Genomic DNA, 19,446 nt, shown 5'->3' on the forward strand with positions numbered 1-19,446 from the left:
TTATGGCATGACTAAGTATTATCTAAACCATCCCTGACAGAAGTTTGTCTAGCCTGCTATTAAAAATCTCCAATGATGGAGATTCCACAGCCTCCCTAGGCAACATATTCCAGTGCTTAACTTCCCTGACAGGAAGATTTTCCTAATGTCCAACCTAAACTGCCTGTGACGGGTCTTCCTGGGGTGAAACCTGGAACTGGGGTATCACTGGGCCCTCTGTCCCTCTAACCTGGGCTTCTTATCACATTGTGATGCTGTTGCTAAACCACAAACCTGTGTCAGGTACTGTTCTTACAAAGACATGCACAGTCAGGGACACACCCAGCTGAGTTACATGAATGTTTCTCTCAGTCCACTCATGAACTAACAATAGAGAGGCTCCGGTTGATTCCCCCAACTCCGCAGCCTAGGACCCCAGGGCTATACCATCTTGCCCTGGTCAGATGCCCGACCACTTTAAGTTTATTAACCAGTCTGCCCCTTCCTCAGTGTGGAGAGGACATGCACCAGTTTTTGTTCCTGAGCAGATTTCCCAAGCACTTTGACCAAAATGCACTGTTTTTAGATAAAATATAAAACAGATTTATTAACTACAGAAAGATAGATTTTAAGTGATTATAAGTAATAAGCATACAGCTCAAAGTTGGTTACCTACGAAATAAAAGTAAAATCACAAACAGAGTTCTATAAATTAGACCGGATTTGAATCTGATTTGAACCTGGTAGATGGTATAGTTTCTTAATACACAGGCTGGGATTCTTCTTTCCAGCCTGGGACCACTTCCCTGTTCCAGATCTTTGTCCTCCAGATGTGCTTCCAGGTGAGAAGTTGTGGGAGAAGTGAAGCCAAGTGATGATGTCACTTCTCGTCTTTTATAGCTTTTCTAGAGCCTTTGCTATGACGTGGGTCAAGCAGTCTCCACTGTCTACACATGCTATCTCTGAGAAGTTCCCATTGTATACAGTTCCTAGGATAGTTGTCGTGAGTGTGGACTCCCTTTAATGGGCCATTAGCAGCATCTGGCTGCTCCATTGTTGTACCTGCAAGGCTGGTTGTGGGTGTTCCCAGCCTTAAAAGATATTTCTGTAACGCACGCATAGCAAAACTTCATAACTTCCCATACAATGATAACGCATACAATCCAACAGGATATTAATGCTTAACAGGTTAAGAGTTTTAAAATGATATCTCAACGAGGCATACTTTATTCAAAACATATCTTAATTTTATGACATATGTGAATATGGGGATGCCAGGATACTGTTTTGAGCCACAGCATGCCACACCATCCTTGTTGCAATTTAGGCCCATTGCTTCTTGTCCTAACCTCAGGGGTTAAGGAGAACAATTTTTCTCCCTCCTCCTTGTAATACCTCTTATGTACTTTAAAACTGTTATCATGTCCCTTTTCAGTCTTCTCTTTTTGCAGACTAAACAAACCCATTTTTTTCAGTCTTTCTTCATAGGTCATGTTTTCTAGACCTTTAATCATTTTTGTTGCTCTTCTCTGGACTTTCTAATTTGTCCACATCTTTCCTTAAATGTGATGCTTAGAACTGGACATAATACTCCAGTAGAGGCCTAATCAGCATGGAGTAGAGCAGAAGAATTCCTTCTCATGTCTTGCTTACAACTCTCCTGCTAATACATCCCAGAATGATATTTGCTTTTTTTTGCAACAGTGTTACACTGTTGTCTCATATTCATCATGTGATCCACTGTGACCCCGAGATCCCTTTCTACAGTACTTCTTCCTAGGTTGTCATTTTCCATTTTGTATGTGTACAACTGATTGTTCCTTCCTAAGTGGAGTACTTTGCATTTGTCCTTATTGTATTTAATCCTATTTACTTCTGGATAAACTGGAGAAATGCTCTGATCATCTTGAATTTTAATCCTCTCCTCCAAAGCACTTGCAACCCTTCCCAGCTTAGTATCATTCTCAAACTTTGTAAGTGTACACTCTATGCCATTCTGTAAACCATTGGTTAAGATATTGAACAGAACTGGACCCAGAACTCATCTCTGCAGGATCTTGACTGATAACTACTCTCTGGGAATGGTTTTCCAACCAGTTATGACCCACCAACCATCTCCATCTAGGTTGTATATCCCTAATTTGTTCATGAGAAAGTCATACAAGAGAGTATCTAAAACCTTACTAAAGTCAAGATCTACCATTTCTGCTGCTTCTGCTCTATCTAGAAGGCTTGTTACCCTGTCAAAAAAAGCTATTAGGTTGGTTTGACACAATTTTGTTCTTGACAAATCCGTGCTGACTATTTCTTAACTCTGTGTTCTTAAAAAGAAATTGAATCATATGATGATGGTGTTTAGTGAGATAATGGGAGGGCGAGATGGGTACTAAAAAAGAAAATGTTGACCTACATTGAAAATGGAACTGATAATTGTAGCACCTGGCTCAAGACAACAAATGCGTTGGTGGTCTGTTTTTGAGAAGCGAAAGGCCTGATTTCATATTCCATTGCCTGAGGAAGAGGAAATAAAAATACCTCTACCCAAATATATAGAAACCTATGTTACCAATATTATATTTCTTTTTCTCTCCTGGATCTCCTGTACCAGTCAAGATGTTCCAGTATAATTTGTCCCAGCTATCAGTTGTAGACGGAATAACAGTCTTTTGATGACATCACCACTCATAGAATCATAGAATATCAGGGTTGGAAGGGACCTCAGGAGGGCATCTAGTCCAACCCCCTGCGCAAGGCAGGACCGATTTCCCAACTAAATCATCCCAGCCAGAGTTTTGTCAAGCCTGACCTTAAAAACCTCTAAGGAAGGAGATTCCATCACCTCCCTCGGTAATCCATTCCAGTGCCTCACCACCCTCCTAGTGAAAAAGTTTTTCCTAATATCCAACCTAAACCTCCTCCACTGTAACTTGAAACCATTACTCATTGTTCTGTCATCTGCTACCACTGAGAACAGTCTAGATCCATCCTCTTTGGAACCCCCTTTCAGGTAGTTGAAAGCAGCTATCAAATCCCCCCCGCCCCCCATTCTTCTCTTCTGCAAACTTAACAATCCCAGTTCCCTCAGCCTCTCCTCATAAATCATGTGTTCCAGCACCCTAATCATTTTTGTTGCCCTCCAGCTCACAGAACACAATTATTTGTCTTCAGTAAGTGGCCTATCAGAACATTTGTCCACAGAAAATAAAAGGTTGAACAAAATGGAAAAGGTCTCTGTTCTTGGCCAAATAGCAAAGTTTAGTTATTCAGAAAGGGCCTCTGATAGGAAAAATCAGGCAACTTCTAAATAGATAATTTCCAAACAGATTAAGGAGATGATTAAAGAAGCTAACTTTAAATGCAGCTGAGATTTCCTTCCTAGCTCTAAAACCCGTACAATGAGATAGAATAGGGTCGTCTTGAGAAAAAAGAGAGTAGAAATCTATGAAGTGGGCAACAGTGTACATCACTGTTGATTTGTTGTAAAGCAGCATCAAGGAGAGATGGAAAAAAATTTTTGTTCATTTTCTTTTTTCAAGATCTTCTGTATCATTCCAGAATCATCCCCACCCTAGGAAGACTGGCAGTATGTCTCTGTGTAATGTTTCATGTTGGTTTTGTAGTTATTCATAGAGTTACTAAAGTTTCACTTAGTACTATGTGATGACAAATCCTTTATATGTACAAGGGATGATTGTGACAGGGTCACCGGAGTGCAATCTGGACTACAGGACCACTGAGGCCTCCAAACCCGCCAACCTGGGCTGCTATCACACTGTGATGCTGATGTCAAGCTACAAGCCTTTGAAGGGCACTACACTCACACAGACATCCACAGGCTGGGACACACCCAGCTGAGTTACATGAATGATCTCCCAGCCACTCATAAACAATCAGTAGGGAGGCTCCAGCCAGTTTCCTCCCAGCTCCACAGTCATGCATCCAGAACTGTACTGTGTTGCACTGGTCAGAAGCCTGGCCAGTGTACTTTCATTACTTAGTTCGCCACTTAGTCAAAGGAAAGTGGAAACGCACCAGCACTTTCTCAAGCACTTTAGACAACTCACTGGTAAGGACAGAACATTAAAAAAGTTTATTGACTATAGGAAGATAGATTTTATGTGATCATAAGTGGTAGGCATAAAGATCAAAGATAGTTACCTTAAGAAATAAAAATAGAAACAGGCACTCTAAATCCTAAACGTTTAGTCTAAGCAGAAGTTGACTCAAGCAGCGTTTTTCAACCTGGCAGATGGTACAAGCAGGTCAGTACATGAGTACATAAACTGGGACTGCCTTCCAATGTGAAATCAAACTTACCCAGCTCAAAGCCTTGGTATTCCAGGCATGCTTCCAGGTGTTGAGATTGGGGGAGAGAGACCAAGTAATGATGTCACTGTCTCTCTTGTATACTTTCTTCCAGCTTGCTGGAAAGATCTTGGCTTCCCTAATGGTGTATATGCCTTCTCTGAGAAGTCTCTGGGATAGTGGATTGCGTGTTGATGAGCCATTAACGCCATCTGGCTATTGATGGTTACTCCTTTGTTGTAACTGAAAGGTTGGTTGTGGGTGTTCCCAGCCTCACAACATATTGCAGTAACACACATACAGCAATACTTCATAACTTCCCATACAATGATACAGGGATATTAATGTTCAGCAGATCAAGATTTTTAAAATGATACCTCACAAGGTATACTTTGTACAAAACATCATAATATCACAGAGGTGAATATGAGGGTTCAGGATGCTACTTTGAGGTACAGAGTGTCACAATGATGTCATCAATAGACTTACTAATATTCTGTCTTCATCTGTTGGCTGGACTATACCCCAGCACTTAGATGAAGTATGGAAGGGGTCAAACATAAGGAATTCAGCTAAGGAAATTTTTGCCTTTCAAAAAGTGAGAAATGTTTCACAGTATCTAGGGCCTGAATTAAATCCCATTGAAGTCAATGCATCAGGCCCATACTGTGTGGAAGAAGGGCACTACTGCATTTAAAAAAAACACCCATAATTATTGTCTGGAGATAAAAGGAAAGCTTTAGAACATGGCTTTAAAATGGCTGTTTTTTGAGAGAGTCTTGAAAATTTGATTTTTTTGAAATCCAAAGTAATTATCTGATCCTCCTTTCTCCCACACTTTACACTCCTGCTTTCTTAGAAAATAATTCACATGGAATAGGTCAGATAAACATTTACCTGTAGCCAAACTGATTGGCGCTTTTCTATTGTTTTTTTCAAATCATTATTTCAAAGAATGAGTTCCTTTTCATCTCCTCTCTGGAAGAAGTTACTTTGATACCAGTTTATGAAGGCTACCGTAGGTGCATATGTAATTTAGCAGGTTTGATATTACTTTATAGTTTTTCTTCTAAGAACTAAATATTGATGTGTTTTTACATTCCCTAGCCATCTTTTGTACATGGGTAATTCAGTTGTTTTCTGAGCATCCAGTAGCTACTTACATCAGTGTTACTAAAACAAGTAGAATCTTTTATTATTCAGTTAAGCCACCTGATGGTGTGTGTCAATATATACATACAGATTAAGATGGAAGTCAGCTAAGCTCAGGTTTATGAAGCATATATAGTTACCTACAACTTCTATATCTCTGCCTAGAATTCTGATTTTGTAAATGATTCTCAAATGTACTGAATATTTATTGGACTATTTATGTCAAGTTGAGACCCAAATTGCTCAGATTCTCTGAACAGGCTAATTAATGTAAACAGTTTTGCCTCATAACTGGAGGTGGTTGCTATAGTTAAATGTCTGATAACCTGTCTGGGATAGAGGTAATGTCCTTCTGGTTGCTTGGCAGTTACAGAGCATACTAAAAGCAATAACTTTACAGCAAGAAATAATTTTAACAGTTCCCAAAATTGTGCAAGATACATTACAGAAGAAATGGAAAGGCTTGGTCCCTACCTTGGGGATAGTAAGAATAGTTGTATATATTAAGTATTTAACTTGACTACTATAACATCTGTAGTTAGCTACAAATAAGAGTTGCAGAAAAAATAGGAAGACGTGGTTCTTGCCCTGAAGACCTTGCAAGTGAGGGAAATCAACCAATCCCTTTCCTATGGTTTAAGAAGGAAAACAATATAACAGTTTCAAGATCACATGGTTAACTAATGAGAGATTTAGGACCACTGAGTCTCTTAAATCACTTGTGTACTTTTTGAAACTCTCTCCATTAGTTTAGTAATATGAAGGTTTTGATGGTTCAGTGAAGATACTGGTCCTGATTCACTTTGCACTATCACCGCTTTAAACCACGTTGACAATGTAAAGAGGTCGTTTTACTCTTCCTCCTTCTCTAAGACTATTTAACACAGAGGTGGTGGTATAAAGTGGTCTGAGTAAAAATATCAGGCCCACTGTGTTGATTGGGGTACATGCAGTACAGTGATGAACCATATATGTGCCTAGATACATAAATACTGTTTTTGACCTCTCTTGAGCTTCATGGAGTAAGACAATCTTACTTAGTTTAATCTTAAGGTTCTAAATTCTTCAGGACACTCATGTTGTACTTTGTGGTTTTCAGAGAACAGCACATAGTAAAATGGATTCCCATTCCTGAATGGAGGTGTTGGACTGTAATGCATAATAAATTATATGCATATGTGCGCCACACACAATGTTTTTGTTTTTTATTGTTCAGTAGATATTGTCATTTGTTTGTTTTTCAGCAGCTTCAAATGCTGCCTAAATCCCAACCAGCAATAAAATGTCTTGCATTGTCTATTTTATGACATCTTGCTGCATATGATCTCTGTGATTGTTGTCTCATCAGGCTATCAGGAAATGAAAGGAGAGGCTCAAATCTATATTAGCTAGACAAAACTGTTAAGTCCAGTTTTCAGTTAAAGTAGTCTAGGAATAAGTGATCACTTTGCAGTGAGCTGTCAGTCCTTTGAAGTTGGATACATGTTGTTTTTCTCAAGTTCTCATATCTTATTACTAAATTAATTCTAATTCCAAATTCTGTCACCTATTTGTAAATATATATTTCGGGAGAATAAAGATGGCCAAACAATGGTTACAGCAAGTGAACTTGTGCTAGGGTTAAAATACGTAAAAAATTGTGTCTCAGTTGGTACAGTATTGTCATTTACCCCTAATGCAGTAGAGAGAACACCTCACCCTAATGCCTGCTTTATTTCTGAGTTAGTGGATCTAGAAAGATTAATACAGTCAGAGTATCACAGTCTCCCATCAACTTTCTCTCAAGATTTCTCCCCACACTGAATAGGTTTGTTATCTTCTGGTCAAAAGGAACTGGTGACTTCTGGTCATGGTGCTAGAGGTATACTTCTGTGTAAAAGTTAAATAGAAATTCATTTATCGTGTCCCCAATCCCCTACGTTCCTTCCCCATTTTTATTTTTCTGTTCTGAACTCAGAGCGTATAGAGCACTGGAGGGCAACCTGTAACCTGAAGGCTGCATGTGGCCTATCAGGATAATCTGATTGTGGGCCGCGAGACATTTTGCTGCCATTGACCTTCTTCAGGAATGGCCCCCCGCAGCTCCCAGTGGCCACAGTTTGCCATTCCTGGTCAATGGAAGCTGGGGGAAGTGACGGCCAGCACATCCGTGCGGATGGTCAACATCTGCAAAATGTCTCATGGCCCACAATCAGATTACCCTCGTGGGCCGCATGTGGCCCTTGGGCTGCAGGTTGCCCACTGGTGTAGAGCAAACTCAGTAGTGTACATTTGAGGATATATGGCTGAAAACTGTGAACCTGTAAAATAATGTATATCTGCAAAGATCAGAATTTGTATAATTTCCCTTTCATTCACAGCGATTGATCTTTTTCATGTTTGTGTTTTTTATTTTTAAATTACAGGTTGTTAAAAAGAAGAGCTACCTTAGACAAAAGTTGTACAATAAGCAGGGAAGGCTACACAAACCAATCCGTGGGAATGTACAAGCTAATTTAGTCTAAACTACAATACATCTGAAAGATGCAGATTAAAATTTATTATACGAAAACAACAAATATGCTAGGAAGTGTTTTTATTTGTAATACTTGATGCGTAAAGTATTTTCAGAGAAAAATACTCGACCAGAATGTGAGTGACTTCCTATGTGCATAAATCAGCTTTTGTGACATATGAAATATATTTGAGAATATGAGGAAACTTGTGCATGGGAAAAATGATCTATTAGTAATTCAAAATAAATTCTAGCTCTGTATGGTGTTTTTAAAATGGTCCATTTTCAGATTACAAGATACCTGAACAAATAATGGGATTTACATACATTATTATGCAATTTTTAGAGTGTTTTTGTGAATAGACTCTGTCATGTTGTTAGATTTTCTTCATTTCTGACTCTAGTATTGTCTTTTAAGTTCAACCAATTTTTCCAGACTAGCAGCAGAATAATTGAAATCATTGATGGAGCTCTAAAATGAGGTAAAGTTTTTCAAGTGGTTCTAATAGGCCAAGTCTTATGAATCAATCTAACTTTTAATGAGCTAGCTGAGACATTAGTTGCATTGAAAGTTACAGATGTTGATTTATTGAGCTAAAATGCTTCTATTCTAATCTGGTTTTCAAATGATAAAGTGTATACTTTCCCTATCTAAATATGCATTAATAAAAAAACGTTTATTAGTATTTCTGTGACTACAGTCATAAAGACCATAGGGGGGTAAGATCCTGATTTTAATTGTACCACCACCTAATTATCTCCAGTCTTATCTGTATGCAAATATTCTTGGGAATCAGTGTGTTGTAAGTAGGGAACTTAAAACACTGCAGATGGACATACTTCTTATTTTGAACAACATAGATTTTGAAATATATTTTAAAATCTACTTATAGACTGGACCAGGAAATTCAACAGCTGAAGCAGAAGATATATGAAGGTGATGGTGTACAAAAAGGGTATCATGGAACAGTAGAGGAGAGACTCTCTCTCACCAATTCCCCTACCAGCCCTACAAAGTCACAGTCCCATTTTATTCCACTGGTTGATGACAGGTACATATACTGATTTTATTCAGACTTAATATGATTTTAAAAAATAGTGTTGAAGTATCACTGAAACGTTCCAAACTCTGCATAAGTGTTTTCAAGATTTGGTCTTTATTTAGTAAATTATCAAAATGGTACTTTAATTGCAATCTAGATAGAAACATGCTCTGCCTTTACCCCTTTGAAATGTTTTTTATGATCAGTAGGCTCCTCTGAGATATATGCTATATTAGAATAGTACCTGAAGAAACTGTAGGCTTATATTTATTTTAAATTGTTCCTAAATTTAATTGTTTAGATTTGCTAAAATGTCTGCTTGACTTACACCTTTGCATACTAAAAGTGACAAATAATATTAAGGGAAGCAGAATAGCAAAACATTAAACAAATTAATTCCATTATTTTCTCTTTCATTTCATTTTACACTTATGCACATAATAATTAGTATAGACTTTTGAAACTTTCATGTGTCTGCAGGCCAAAATATTGTTAGTCTGCTTATTTATAGTGTGTGTGTTGGCAAAGTCATGAAAGGGAACTGTTAGGTTAAAAAAAATGTAAAATACACATGCAGCATGTAAATGGAGAGAACATTTACTAGATACTTAACCAAGGGTCCACTAATTGCCAGTTATTAATTCTTTGGCCTTTTTAAGTTACAGAAAAAACTGGTGAAAAAAATCATAACTTTTTGGGTGCCAATAAAGTCTGTCCACAATGTTCTTATATTTAAAATATATACAATGCTTAAGATGAATAAACTATTCAAAGAACACTTTAAAATATCTATATTGATTGTCTTAAGAATAATTTTTTTCTTCTATCTCTGTTCATTTTTTAAAAGAATAAATGCATTAATTGAAGAAGAAGTGCAAAGGCGTCTTCAGAATATTCACCACACATCTGAAAATAACAATATGGGCCTGTCTCAGCCTACAGACATTCTAAAGGTGAGCAGAGTCTGCGAGGACTTGTAAAGATACCTTCAAAATCATTGGTTTAATTCCTTTATTCGCACTCCTCGTGTTTTGTCTGTATTAATGTAAGTTTAGTTTATCAAATAATATAAAAAGAGTGGCTGTATTTTATTTGTGAAGAGCAGAACAAACATGTTTTAAATTATTTTTACGGAATTTAGTTTTATATCCTGACATTAAGTCATCTAAGGGTTGAAATAGTTTGGTTTCAAACAGCAGTAGATCAAGGCATACTATGGAACTTGTACATAGCCGCAGGGTGTACATAGCTACTTGATTTCTCTCACTCACACACACACACACACACACACACGCCCCGCCCCGCCCCGCCCCGCCCCGAAGTCAATGGAAGTTTTGCCATTGACTTCAATGGGGTTGGGATTTCACCCAATATTTCCATATTGTCCTGCATTGTGGTTATTTTCAGTGAACTGCATCTTAATCTAAGTTTCTTCTCAGATATGTGGCACTCAGTGAAGATTTTCTCTACATGGCACCAAAGCCTTTAACTTTTTTCCAAATTAATATGAAGAGTTTTTTACTCCCTCTGCCTTTTATTATGCTTCTGTTGATGAAAACATGAAGTTCCATCGAAATGAATACTGAATATTTTTAATAATACATGCTTAAAAATGAACAAGCTATTCTTGTTAAAATTCCCTTTTTCTTAATTGGAAAACAGAATAGTTTAATTCAGCTGCGTGGTAGTATCTTAGCAAACACCAGTAGAAGATGATGCATATTTTTGACAGTTAAGCTGATTACTTTAGGTCTGTGTTGCTATAAATAGTTCAACTTTTATAACAAGGAAACTTTTTTTTTAATCACATGTACCTTTTTGGTTCTTAGGATAATGAAATGCTTCATAATGGTACTGTTCAACGCAAGTTGAAGTATGAGGTAGGTTACAATTCGTCAGAATGAAATGGTTGTCTTAAATTATGGCATGCTCAGTAATTAAAGTTCTTAATGTTTAGCTGCATAATTAGAATTTCAAATTTATAGTAAGATTAATAGCTAATAGAGAAGTCAAGCTATTTTTCAGGCAAAAAAAATGGAATCTTGCATGTTGGGTACAGTTCTTGCTTTATTTAAATAGCATATTTTTGTGGTGAAGGATTTTTTTTTCATAATTCTTTATTTGGAACAGTATCCCTTTCCTTGATCTATAGGACAAAAACAATATAAGATCAGGAACAAAATTATTATTTTTAATCAAAGTACGCTCTAACATGTCTGATTCCCAATTGTCTCACTACTGTCAGAGCCTTCAGAATACTAGCAGTACTACAGTGCAAATATTTGTGAACATGTCCTGAAGGTTTAATGTTAGACAATCTGAAAGTATTTTACCACTAAGTGTTGTAGGTCTGTAATGTTTTTTATTTGACAATATCACATTTTTTCCCCTAGTTCTTTCCTCATTTTTCTTATCCTGGTTAAGATCTTGAAATTTGTTAAAAGCACATAGAAAATTTGTTATCCTATGAACATTCTGATTCTTTTGGGGAAACCAAAAGCAGTACTAGACAACGTGAAATGGATACTGTATACACACAAATGATGGGTATGGGGTAAATACATAAAGATTGTTCCTGGATCAGACCTCAATCAGTCTACTTGGATTTGGTTTCACAGTTTTTGATTACTTGTAAATGAATGCACAAACCTAATTAAAATTAAACCTGAATTCAAGACATTTTCAAAGCAGAAGGTGCTTCCATTTCCGTATTTTGACTTTTTAAACAGAAAAGACGACCTTGGCAGCTACATTACAGCCTCCCTTATGACTTTAAAGATGATGATATAGGCTCTAACTTGGCTGAAGAAGATACAACCAAAGCAGACCTCAAAAGGCACCCCAAACGTCCAGAGATGTGGAGCTTATTTTCTATTCCTGAACAAATCTGTTACCTCTCTCCATTACAAAAGGGAGTTGGGAATGAAAAGAACGAGTCGGAACTGCATTGCTTTGATTGCCTATATGATACTGAATGTGAACTAAATCACCCTAGAAATACTAACATTTTTAATGGGGAGAAAATTCATTATAAAAATGTTACATTCACTTCTCCACATAATCATGATATGGGCAAAGTGGAGCATTTGCAATATAAAAAGGTGAATCTCAATAATCCTGAATATGCAAAAATTACTTCTCAGGATGGGGATACCACAAGGACTGAATTTGATTGTTCCCATTCACAACATCTCTCTAGCTCAGAACCTTTAGACTGTGGGACTGAGCAGGTTAGCTTTAGCAGCACATCTTGCATAATTCTCTCTCAGTCCAATATACTTTCTGAAATAGCACCCAAAGAGAACAATCCATATAACACAGTGTATCATGCAATTCCAGACCAATCTCATATTTCTCAGCAGCCAGTTGAAGAAGACCCGGATGTTAGCAAAATAATCTCCCCAAAATCAGAAGCGTCGTGTTCAGATGTGAGAACAGAACAGAGCTATGGCTTGGGCTATCTTTTCAGCAAGCTCTCTTGTCTTTACAAAGACACTAGTAGTAGTTTGCGCAATAGTGCCCAAATTATTAAACAAATAAAGGAGCTGGGCAATCTGTGTGATAAAAGTGAGAGATGTGCACAAGTGGCATCATTGCTGAAAAATTTGCCATTTGTAAAAATATTACATGTAAATGTGCCTTTCAAATCGGATATGAAGAAGGCTACGCTTCACTCCACTAATGAGGACAAAGCGCATATTGATTGCAGCATTCAGTCAGAACACAATATTCTTTGTTGGCAGGAGGTTAAGTGTGTATCATCAAAAATCTCAAGCATGCATGCACGAGATTCTTCTGAAGGATCTATGTACTGGTATAGAAATGAAGAAATGAAAAAGAGTTTAGTGTTAAAGCAAAAACTTGTGTATTTTCCAGATGAGCTACTGAAACTTCAAGTCTGTTCTCTTGAAAGACTGTTGGAGTATGTGAACTGTGCCTTACCACAAGTTTGTGCCAGGATGGATCAATTAAAAGGTGTATACTGGCTTGCTGTTGGCAATTGCAAGAAACCTGATCCAGAGCCGGCTTGTTTGTTTTTGTTCAACTCCATTTTGTATGCTGTTGTTCCATCGGACAACCAAGAAGACAACTGTCAGGATTCTTTGGCAATTTTTCATGTTCTTCCAATCACCGCGATAAGAGAAATTGAAGTTGGTTTTGCTGGACAGAGTGTTAGACTTGTATGCTGTACTGAAGATAGTTTACTCACAATATTTACCTATAACAAAGACTTCACGCAGAGAATATGCCATGATATACTGAGTATCTTGATTACGATATCAGATGATGATGCTTGTTTAAATCACCAGCTGCTGAAAGGTGATTTGTTGCAGCTGTCACTTCACTGGACATCAGAAGTCACTGATTTAGATTTTGCAAATGGAGTACGGTTGTCCTGCAAATTCCGGAGTGCCTTAGCTGACTTGGTGTACTTTGTTCATGAAAACATGGAAACTAATAAACCCCTTTTAGGAGATGTTCATGTATTGCTCTATACCACAGTGATGATAGAAGACCATTTTAAACAAATGACCTACAGATCACTAGTTCTTACAGCTACTCATATAGGACTCATGAAGGAAGATAAGGTTTTCTATCCTGTTCCTAGTCTTTTGTACACTTTACCTCAGCGGTCCCAATTTGACAAAATTCAGTTATACTGTTTGAATGAACTCCGATGTGTGTTTGTTCCAGACAAAGAGAATTTAACAAGAATTCAACTTGTTTTTTCTAAAATGAGCAAGGTTGGATCTGATTCAGGGATTGGTTTTTCTAAACCCCATACAAAAGAAACAGATACTCAACTGACACTTATTCCATCATTTTTTCAAGACGATTTAAATGTTCCATTGGAAATCTGGAAAATAACGTTCAGTTCAAATGAAGAAGCCATTTGCCTAATTATGTATTTGACTAGGCATAGAAATCCAGATACATTTTAGATACAACAAAAGTAGACAGGCTAATGGATGTTGATATACTTTTTATCACTGCTGTTAGACAGTAAGCAAAAGAATACATTTAGGACCTTTCTTTGAGTTTTGTAGAGAATACAACAGGGTACATACTAGGGCTGTCAAGCGATTAATTTTTTTAATTACGATGAAAAAAAGTTACGATTAATCGCACAATTAAAAAAATCGCTGAAGCATGAAGGGCATACGAGTGTTTAGTATGTCTGGCACATAAATACCTTGCAATGCCAGCTACAAAAGTGCTATGCAAATGCCTGTTCTCACTTTCAGGTGACATTGTAAATAAAATGGAGGCAGCAGATCTCCCGTAAAGGTAAACAAATTTGTTTGACTTAGTAATTGGCTGAACAAGAAGTAGGACTGAGTGGACTTATAGGCTCTAAAGTTGTACATTGTTTTGTTTTTTGAGTGCAGTTATATAACCAAAACAAATCTACATTTGTAAATTACACTTTCATGATAAAAAGATTGTACTATGCTACTTGTATGAGGTGAATTGAAAAATACTATTTCTTTCATTTTTACAGTACAAATATTTGTAATAAAAATAATATAAAGTGAGCACTGTACACTTTGTATTTCTGTGTTGTCATAGAAATCCGTATATTTTCTACATTTTCAAAACATCCAAAATATTTAATAAATTTCCATTTGTATTCTTGTATTTAACAGTGTGATTAATCATGATTAATTTTTTTGAGATAATTGCGTTAGCTGCGATTAATTGACAGCCCTAGTATGTATCCATCTTCTCTTCATCCCATATTAGTTTCTTTTTCGCTTTGTATGGGTCTGTGTAGTATATTGAGCACACAGCTTCCTGAAAAGGCAAACAAATTTAAAATGTGCGTGTTTGATGTAGTGAATGGTTCAGAATCTATACACAAGCAACCCCTCTCTACTCTTACTAGTACTATATTCATCCTTCTCTTCTGTGCTGCTGATTTTTGCCCCTGCCATCTCTTCACCTGGCTTCACCAGAAAGCTCCAGTTAGTGTCTTCCTCACTCTTGCCACCTAAATGGGACCCTCCTTCAGAGGACTCTTTACTTAAATGAGTATCTCTTGCCTCCTGATTCCAGAGGTTTCATCCACTTAGTAGTGGTGATTGGTTGGTTGAATCTCAAGATTCATGTTTGTCGTATCCATTAGCTTTACTCTATTATTGTACATGGGTTAGAGTGTATTTAACCCGATAAGATGTGTATTATCTCCTCGTAACCCTATGGATGTTGTGTGTGTGCACGTGTACACGGTTTCTTTAAATGTTAAAATCATTGGGTGCTAACATTCTGCTCATTAATTTTAATAACACTTGGTTTTTACTTCAAAAAACCCCATCTTAAAATACTGCAGGGCCTCTTCTAATGTTTTCTCCTTTTAAGGTGCAGAAGCTCCATAAATTCTTCTTTGAATAGATGCAAACATGTATTCAAGTAAGTATGTGCACAGCACATGTTCTGGAGCCAGAGACTTTTTCTTAGCAGTACTGGGGGAGGGGGGTAAGGGGAGTCATGCCTGTAGCACGTCCCTTGGCTACATGAGGCAGCACTGCCCTGACCCCCCTCAGTTCCTTCTGACTGCGTGTCAGCTTGAGTCAGAGCTCTGTGTGATGGTGGTTTCACCACCTTGCAATTCATCCTCATAGCGTAGTTTTAGTGTACATAGTTATTAGTTTAATTAAGTGTTAGAGTAAAAGTTATAGACTACAGAATAGCAGTAGAGGTAATGCTCCCCAGCGATGCCCTCGCTGGAATTCAAGCATTGCCCTTTGTGTGGAGTGGTGATTTCCAACAGTGATGCCCACACAAGGTGCTTGGTCTGCCTTAGGCAAAGTCCTCCTTATAGAGCACTATTTGATCTGTAGATTGTTCAAAAAGAGGACTCCGGTGGCATGGGAACTTTGCCTGAAGCAGCATCTCCTTAAAAAGACCATGAGGCCTGAGGCCTCCTCAGGCCACAGATCACCCTCCAGCTCAGAGAGTGCTTCTGCCTCTTGTTCTGGGGCAGGGGCCACTCCAAAGAGGTGCAGGAGTCTTTCTCCATCGTTGATGCCAAAAAAGAGGGCTCATAAGACCAATCATGAGCATTCCAGGTCTCAGGGTGACACTTCTACCTCCCCTAAGAATAGTGTTTACTCTTATGGGACTGGCTCTGGCACATGGGATGGTGTGGGATCCTCTGACCCTCCCTTGGTACAAGGTAGGGAGGATGAACATCCTTTACTGTTGACTTCAGTTCTTGCCTCCGGCATCTGGGGAGTCCGGTACCAATGGGAATGATGTCAGCATCGACAGTGTCTGTGCTGTCGTCATACCTCGCTACAGTGGACCTACTCTGCCATTCGGTCCTGTCTACGCAGTGAGTCCAAGACTTAATGAGGCTAGCACCCGCAATGGCATCCTAATTGAAGCATGCTGCTGAACTCTTGAGCCCTTCGGCACCACACCAAAAAAGCACCTTTCTCCGGGGTTGGTAGGGACATGGTACTGGAGACAATACAAGGTTCTTCAATACCAGGCCCTTTCTTAGCACTGACGCAATTGATGCTGCAGATGGTTCCATGGACGTTGTTGCTGCCCCCAACATCAAGGCAGTCTGGTACCAGTGATTTCACCAGGACCGACCATGCCTGCAACACCAAACTTTTTCCAGTGATGTCATCTGCATCAGGAGCAATGGTTCCAACCTCTTTCTGGATCCTGGATAAGTCGGCTCACCTATTGGCTCCATCTGGAGTTGCTCCCCACATGTCTCCGAGGCTCCCAGACTCTGTTTCAGAGTCAGGATCTTTTGTCATCTTGCTCCCACTTCACCAGAGGAGGTCCGAAGGTTACCAGTAGATCAGTACAGCTGCCAAGGTTGGCATGTGCCCCGAGGCTGGGATGGAGGCCCCCGTCCCAGCACCATGATGAATTTCAGGCATTTGTCACTGAGTGCTGCTTGGTGGCTAAAATGTCTCTGCAATCTGCCCTTGATGTAGCCAGGTAATGGTCTCAGTGGTTATTATGAGGAGGGCTTCCTGGCTCTAGAACTCTGGGATCATGCTGGATATCCAGCAAATGATTGACCTGCCTTTCAGTGGCTGAACCTTGTATTTGGACAAGGCCTAGATGGTCTGCGCCACCTCCCTTGGTGCCTGCTAAGTGCCCATTTTGACTTGTTGGTTCAGAGCACTGTTCCAGTTGTTCTTCCTCCCGTCTTGACCCCCGTTCCTTTTGGGACAGACTGGCCCACTTTTACAGTGCCTGGGTCTCAATAACCTCAGATCTTAGATCCGTAGACCCTGTCAAATCGGGTTCCTTTCCATGCCCCTTCCCTGTTCCTCTTCAGGGACCCCTCTCATGAGACATTGCTCTTTGAGCAGGTCAGCTCTCTGCTAATGTTGGAAGCTGTGGAGGAGGTTGCACAAGAACAATGGGGTCCTGGGTTCTACTCATGGTGTTTACTGATACCAAAATCCAAGGGCAGGATGAAGTCCATCCTCGATCTCTGTGGACTCAAATTAATCAAATATATGAGGTTGCTCATGGTCACTCTATCAGCTGTTCTCCCTGCTTTGTCTCAGAATGGCTAATTCATCCCTCTGGACCTTCAAGACTCTTACTTTCATATGGCCATCCTACCAAGTCACAAGAAGTTTCTTTGCTTCGTGGTAAGAGACTACCGCTTTAAGTATGTCGTTCTCTTATCTGACTTCTCTTCTGCCCCCTGAGTCTCCACTGAATGCATGGCAGTGTTTGTTGCACACCGCAAGAGGGAAGGGAAGCCATATCTTCCCCTAGTTCGAAGACTGGTTGCTGAACAGTGCTTCAGAGAGGAGGTTCTTGCCCACATTGACATCATGCTACGTTTACTTGACCATTTGGGACTCATTCTAAACACTGTGAAGTCGGCTTTGGTTCCCACTCAACAAATAGGGTTCACTGGGGCCGTGTTAGATTCCATGACGTCAAGAGCATTCCTTCTGACCGACTGCTTCCAGGCGATTTGACAGCTGTGTCTCAGTCTGCAATCACAGCCCTCCATGACAGCGTGTTGGGCCACATATCGGCTTGCGCCCAGGTGGTCCAACTTTCCAGGTTGTATCTTTACCCTCTTCAGGTGTGCCTCAGGATGGTTTACCGCCCTGCCCTGCATTCTCTGGACAGGTTGAGTCACCTTTCTCCATTTAGCCCTGGAGCCCTGCACTTGTAACAGTCTCCACTCAATGTGTGCCATGAGGTCCCCTTTGTTTGGTCCTCTCCAGCCAAGTCAGTGGTTATCAAAACATCCCTTTGGGTTGAGGGTCACATCTGGACCTGTTGAGGGTGCAAAGCCTCTGGTCGAAACAGAAAACCTAGCTCCACATCAGTGTGCTGGAGTTTTGGGCCATCCACAATGCATGTCCTGCCTTCCGGGACTGTATCAGGCATTCAGTGGTTCACATACTCACCAACAATGCAACTCCAATGTACTATGTGAACAGACAAAAAGGATCCCACTCCAGATCACTTTGTCTTGAGGCGATACCTGTGGCAGTTAGGTTGAAGACAACATCGCCCCAATAGCTGTCCACTTACCAGGGAACTAGAACCACCTCGCAGATCATCTCAACAGGCTTTTCTCCCTGACCCACCAATGGTCTCTGAAGGTGGGTCCTTCAGATAGTTTTCGCAACATGGGGCATCCCCATGATCTATCTTGTTACAATGAGGGAAAACAGGAAGTGTCACCTATTCTGCTCTTGGGAGGAGCTCAGCCTGGGGTCCCTCTGACACTTTCTACTGCAGCTGGCAGTCAACTCTTTTGTACACATTCCCTCCTATCCTGATCATTCCTCAGGTCATCACCAAGCTCAAGGCAGATTAAGCCAGGCTCATCCTGATTGCCCCAGAGTGGCCAAAACAGTGCTTGATGTTGGACCTCCTCGCTCTGTCAGTTCAGCCTCCAATGACTCTTCCACATGGTCGTCCATACATGCATGTAGGGAACCTTATGTGATCACTGCTTCTTCCAGAGCAGATGCTAATGTTGAAAGAGGAGTCCTGCAATCCTTACTCAGGTAGGCTCTGAGCTCTGCCTCCAGATGGGGTTACTGCTCACTAGTCATCTACTTGGAATACGTCTGCATCCACTCAAGGAAGAAGAAATGGTTACTTACTGTAACTGATTCTTCGAGATGTGCTGCAGATGTGTATTCCATGACTCACCCTTCATCTCCTCTGGATCAGAGTCTTCCCCAGGACTTTTAGTGCAAAGGAGCTGAGGGGAGTCGAGGCAGCACTGCCTCATATAGCTAGGGGAGGGGCAACAGGCATGAAGCGCGAGCACTGCCCCACAGGTACTGCTAAGCAAAAGTTTCTGGCTCTGGCATACCCGGCATGCACATGCTTAATTGGAATACCCGTCTGCATCACATCTCGCAGGACCACATTTACACTATCAGGAACTACATTCATTTACTCATTCTACTGTCTGCCCACATGCTGGTTTTAATATAGGAAAAGAATAAATTA

The 19,446-nt window shown here is 39.7% G+C and overlaps 1 protein-coding gene across 7 annotated transcripts in view; it reads left to right on the plus strand.

Annotated features, from left to right (window-relative positions):
- Positions 1–19,446, plus strand: part of KIF16B (kinesin family member 16B) — a 220,011-nt gene that overhangs the window by 118,627 nt on the left and 81,938 nt on the right. For 3 of the 7 annotated variants that reach the window (XM_032763276.2, XM_032763278.2, XM_032763279.2), the window contains 4 exons: positions 8,824–8,982; positions 9,821–9,926; positions 10,803–10,853; positions 11,703–15,013. In XM_032763276.2, coding sequence (XP_032619167.1) covers positions 8,824–8,982; positions 9,821–9,926; positions 10,803–10,853; positions 11,703–13,916 — 2,530 coding nt within the window. In that variant the 3' untranslated portion in view covers positions 13,917–15,013. Of the gene's footprint in view, positions 1–8,823; positions 8,983–9,820; positions 9,927–10,802; positions 10,854–11,702; positions 15,014–19,446 lie in introns of those variants that run through there. The other 4 variants (XM_032763280.2, XM_032763281.2, XM_032763284.2 and 1 more) reach the window with 2 other exon arrangements.

This window comes from Chelonoidis abingdonii, chromosome 3 (assembly GCF_003597395.2).
Source record: "Chelonoidis abingdonii isolate Lonesome George chromosome 3, CheloAbing_2.0, whole genome shotgun sequence".
Taxonomy (NCBI): domain Eukaryota; kingdom Metazoa; phylum Chordata; order Testudines; family Testudinidae; genus Chelonoidis; species Chelonoidis abingdonii.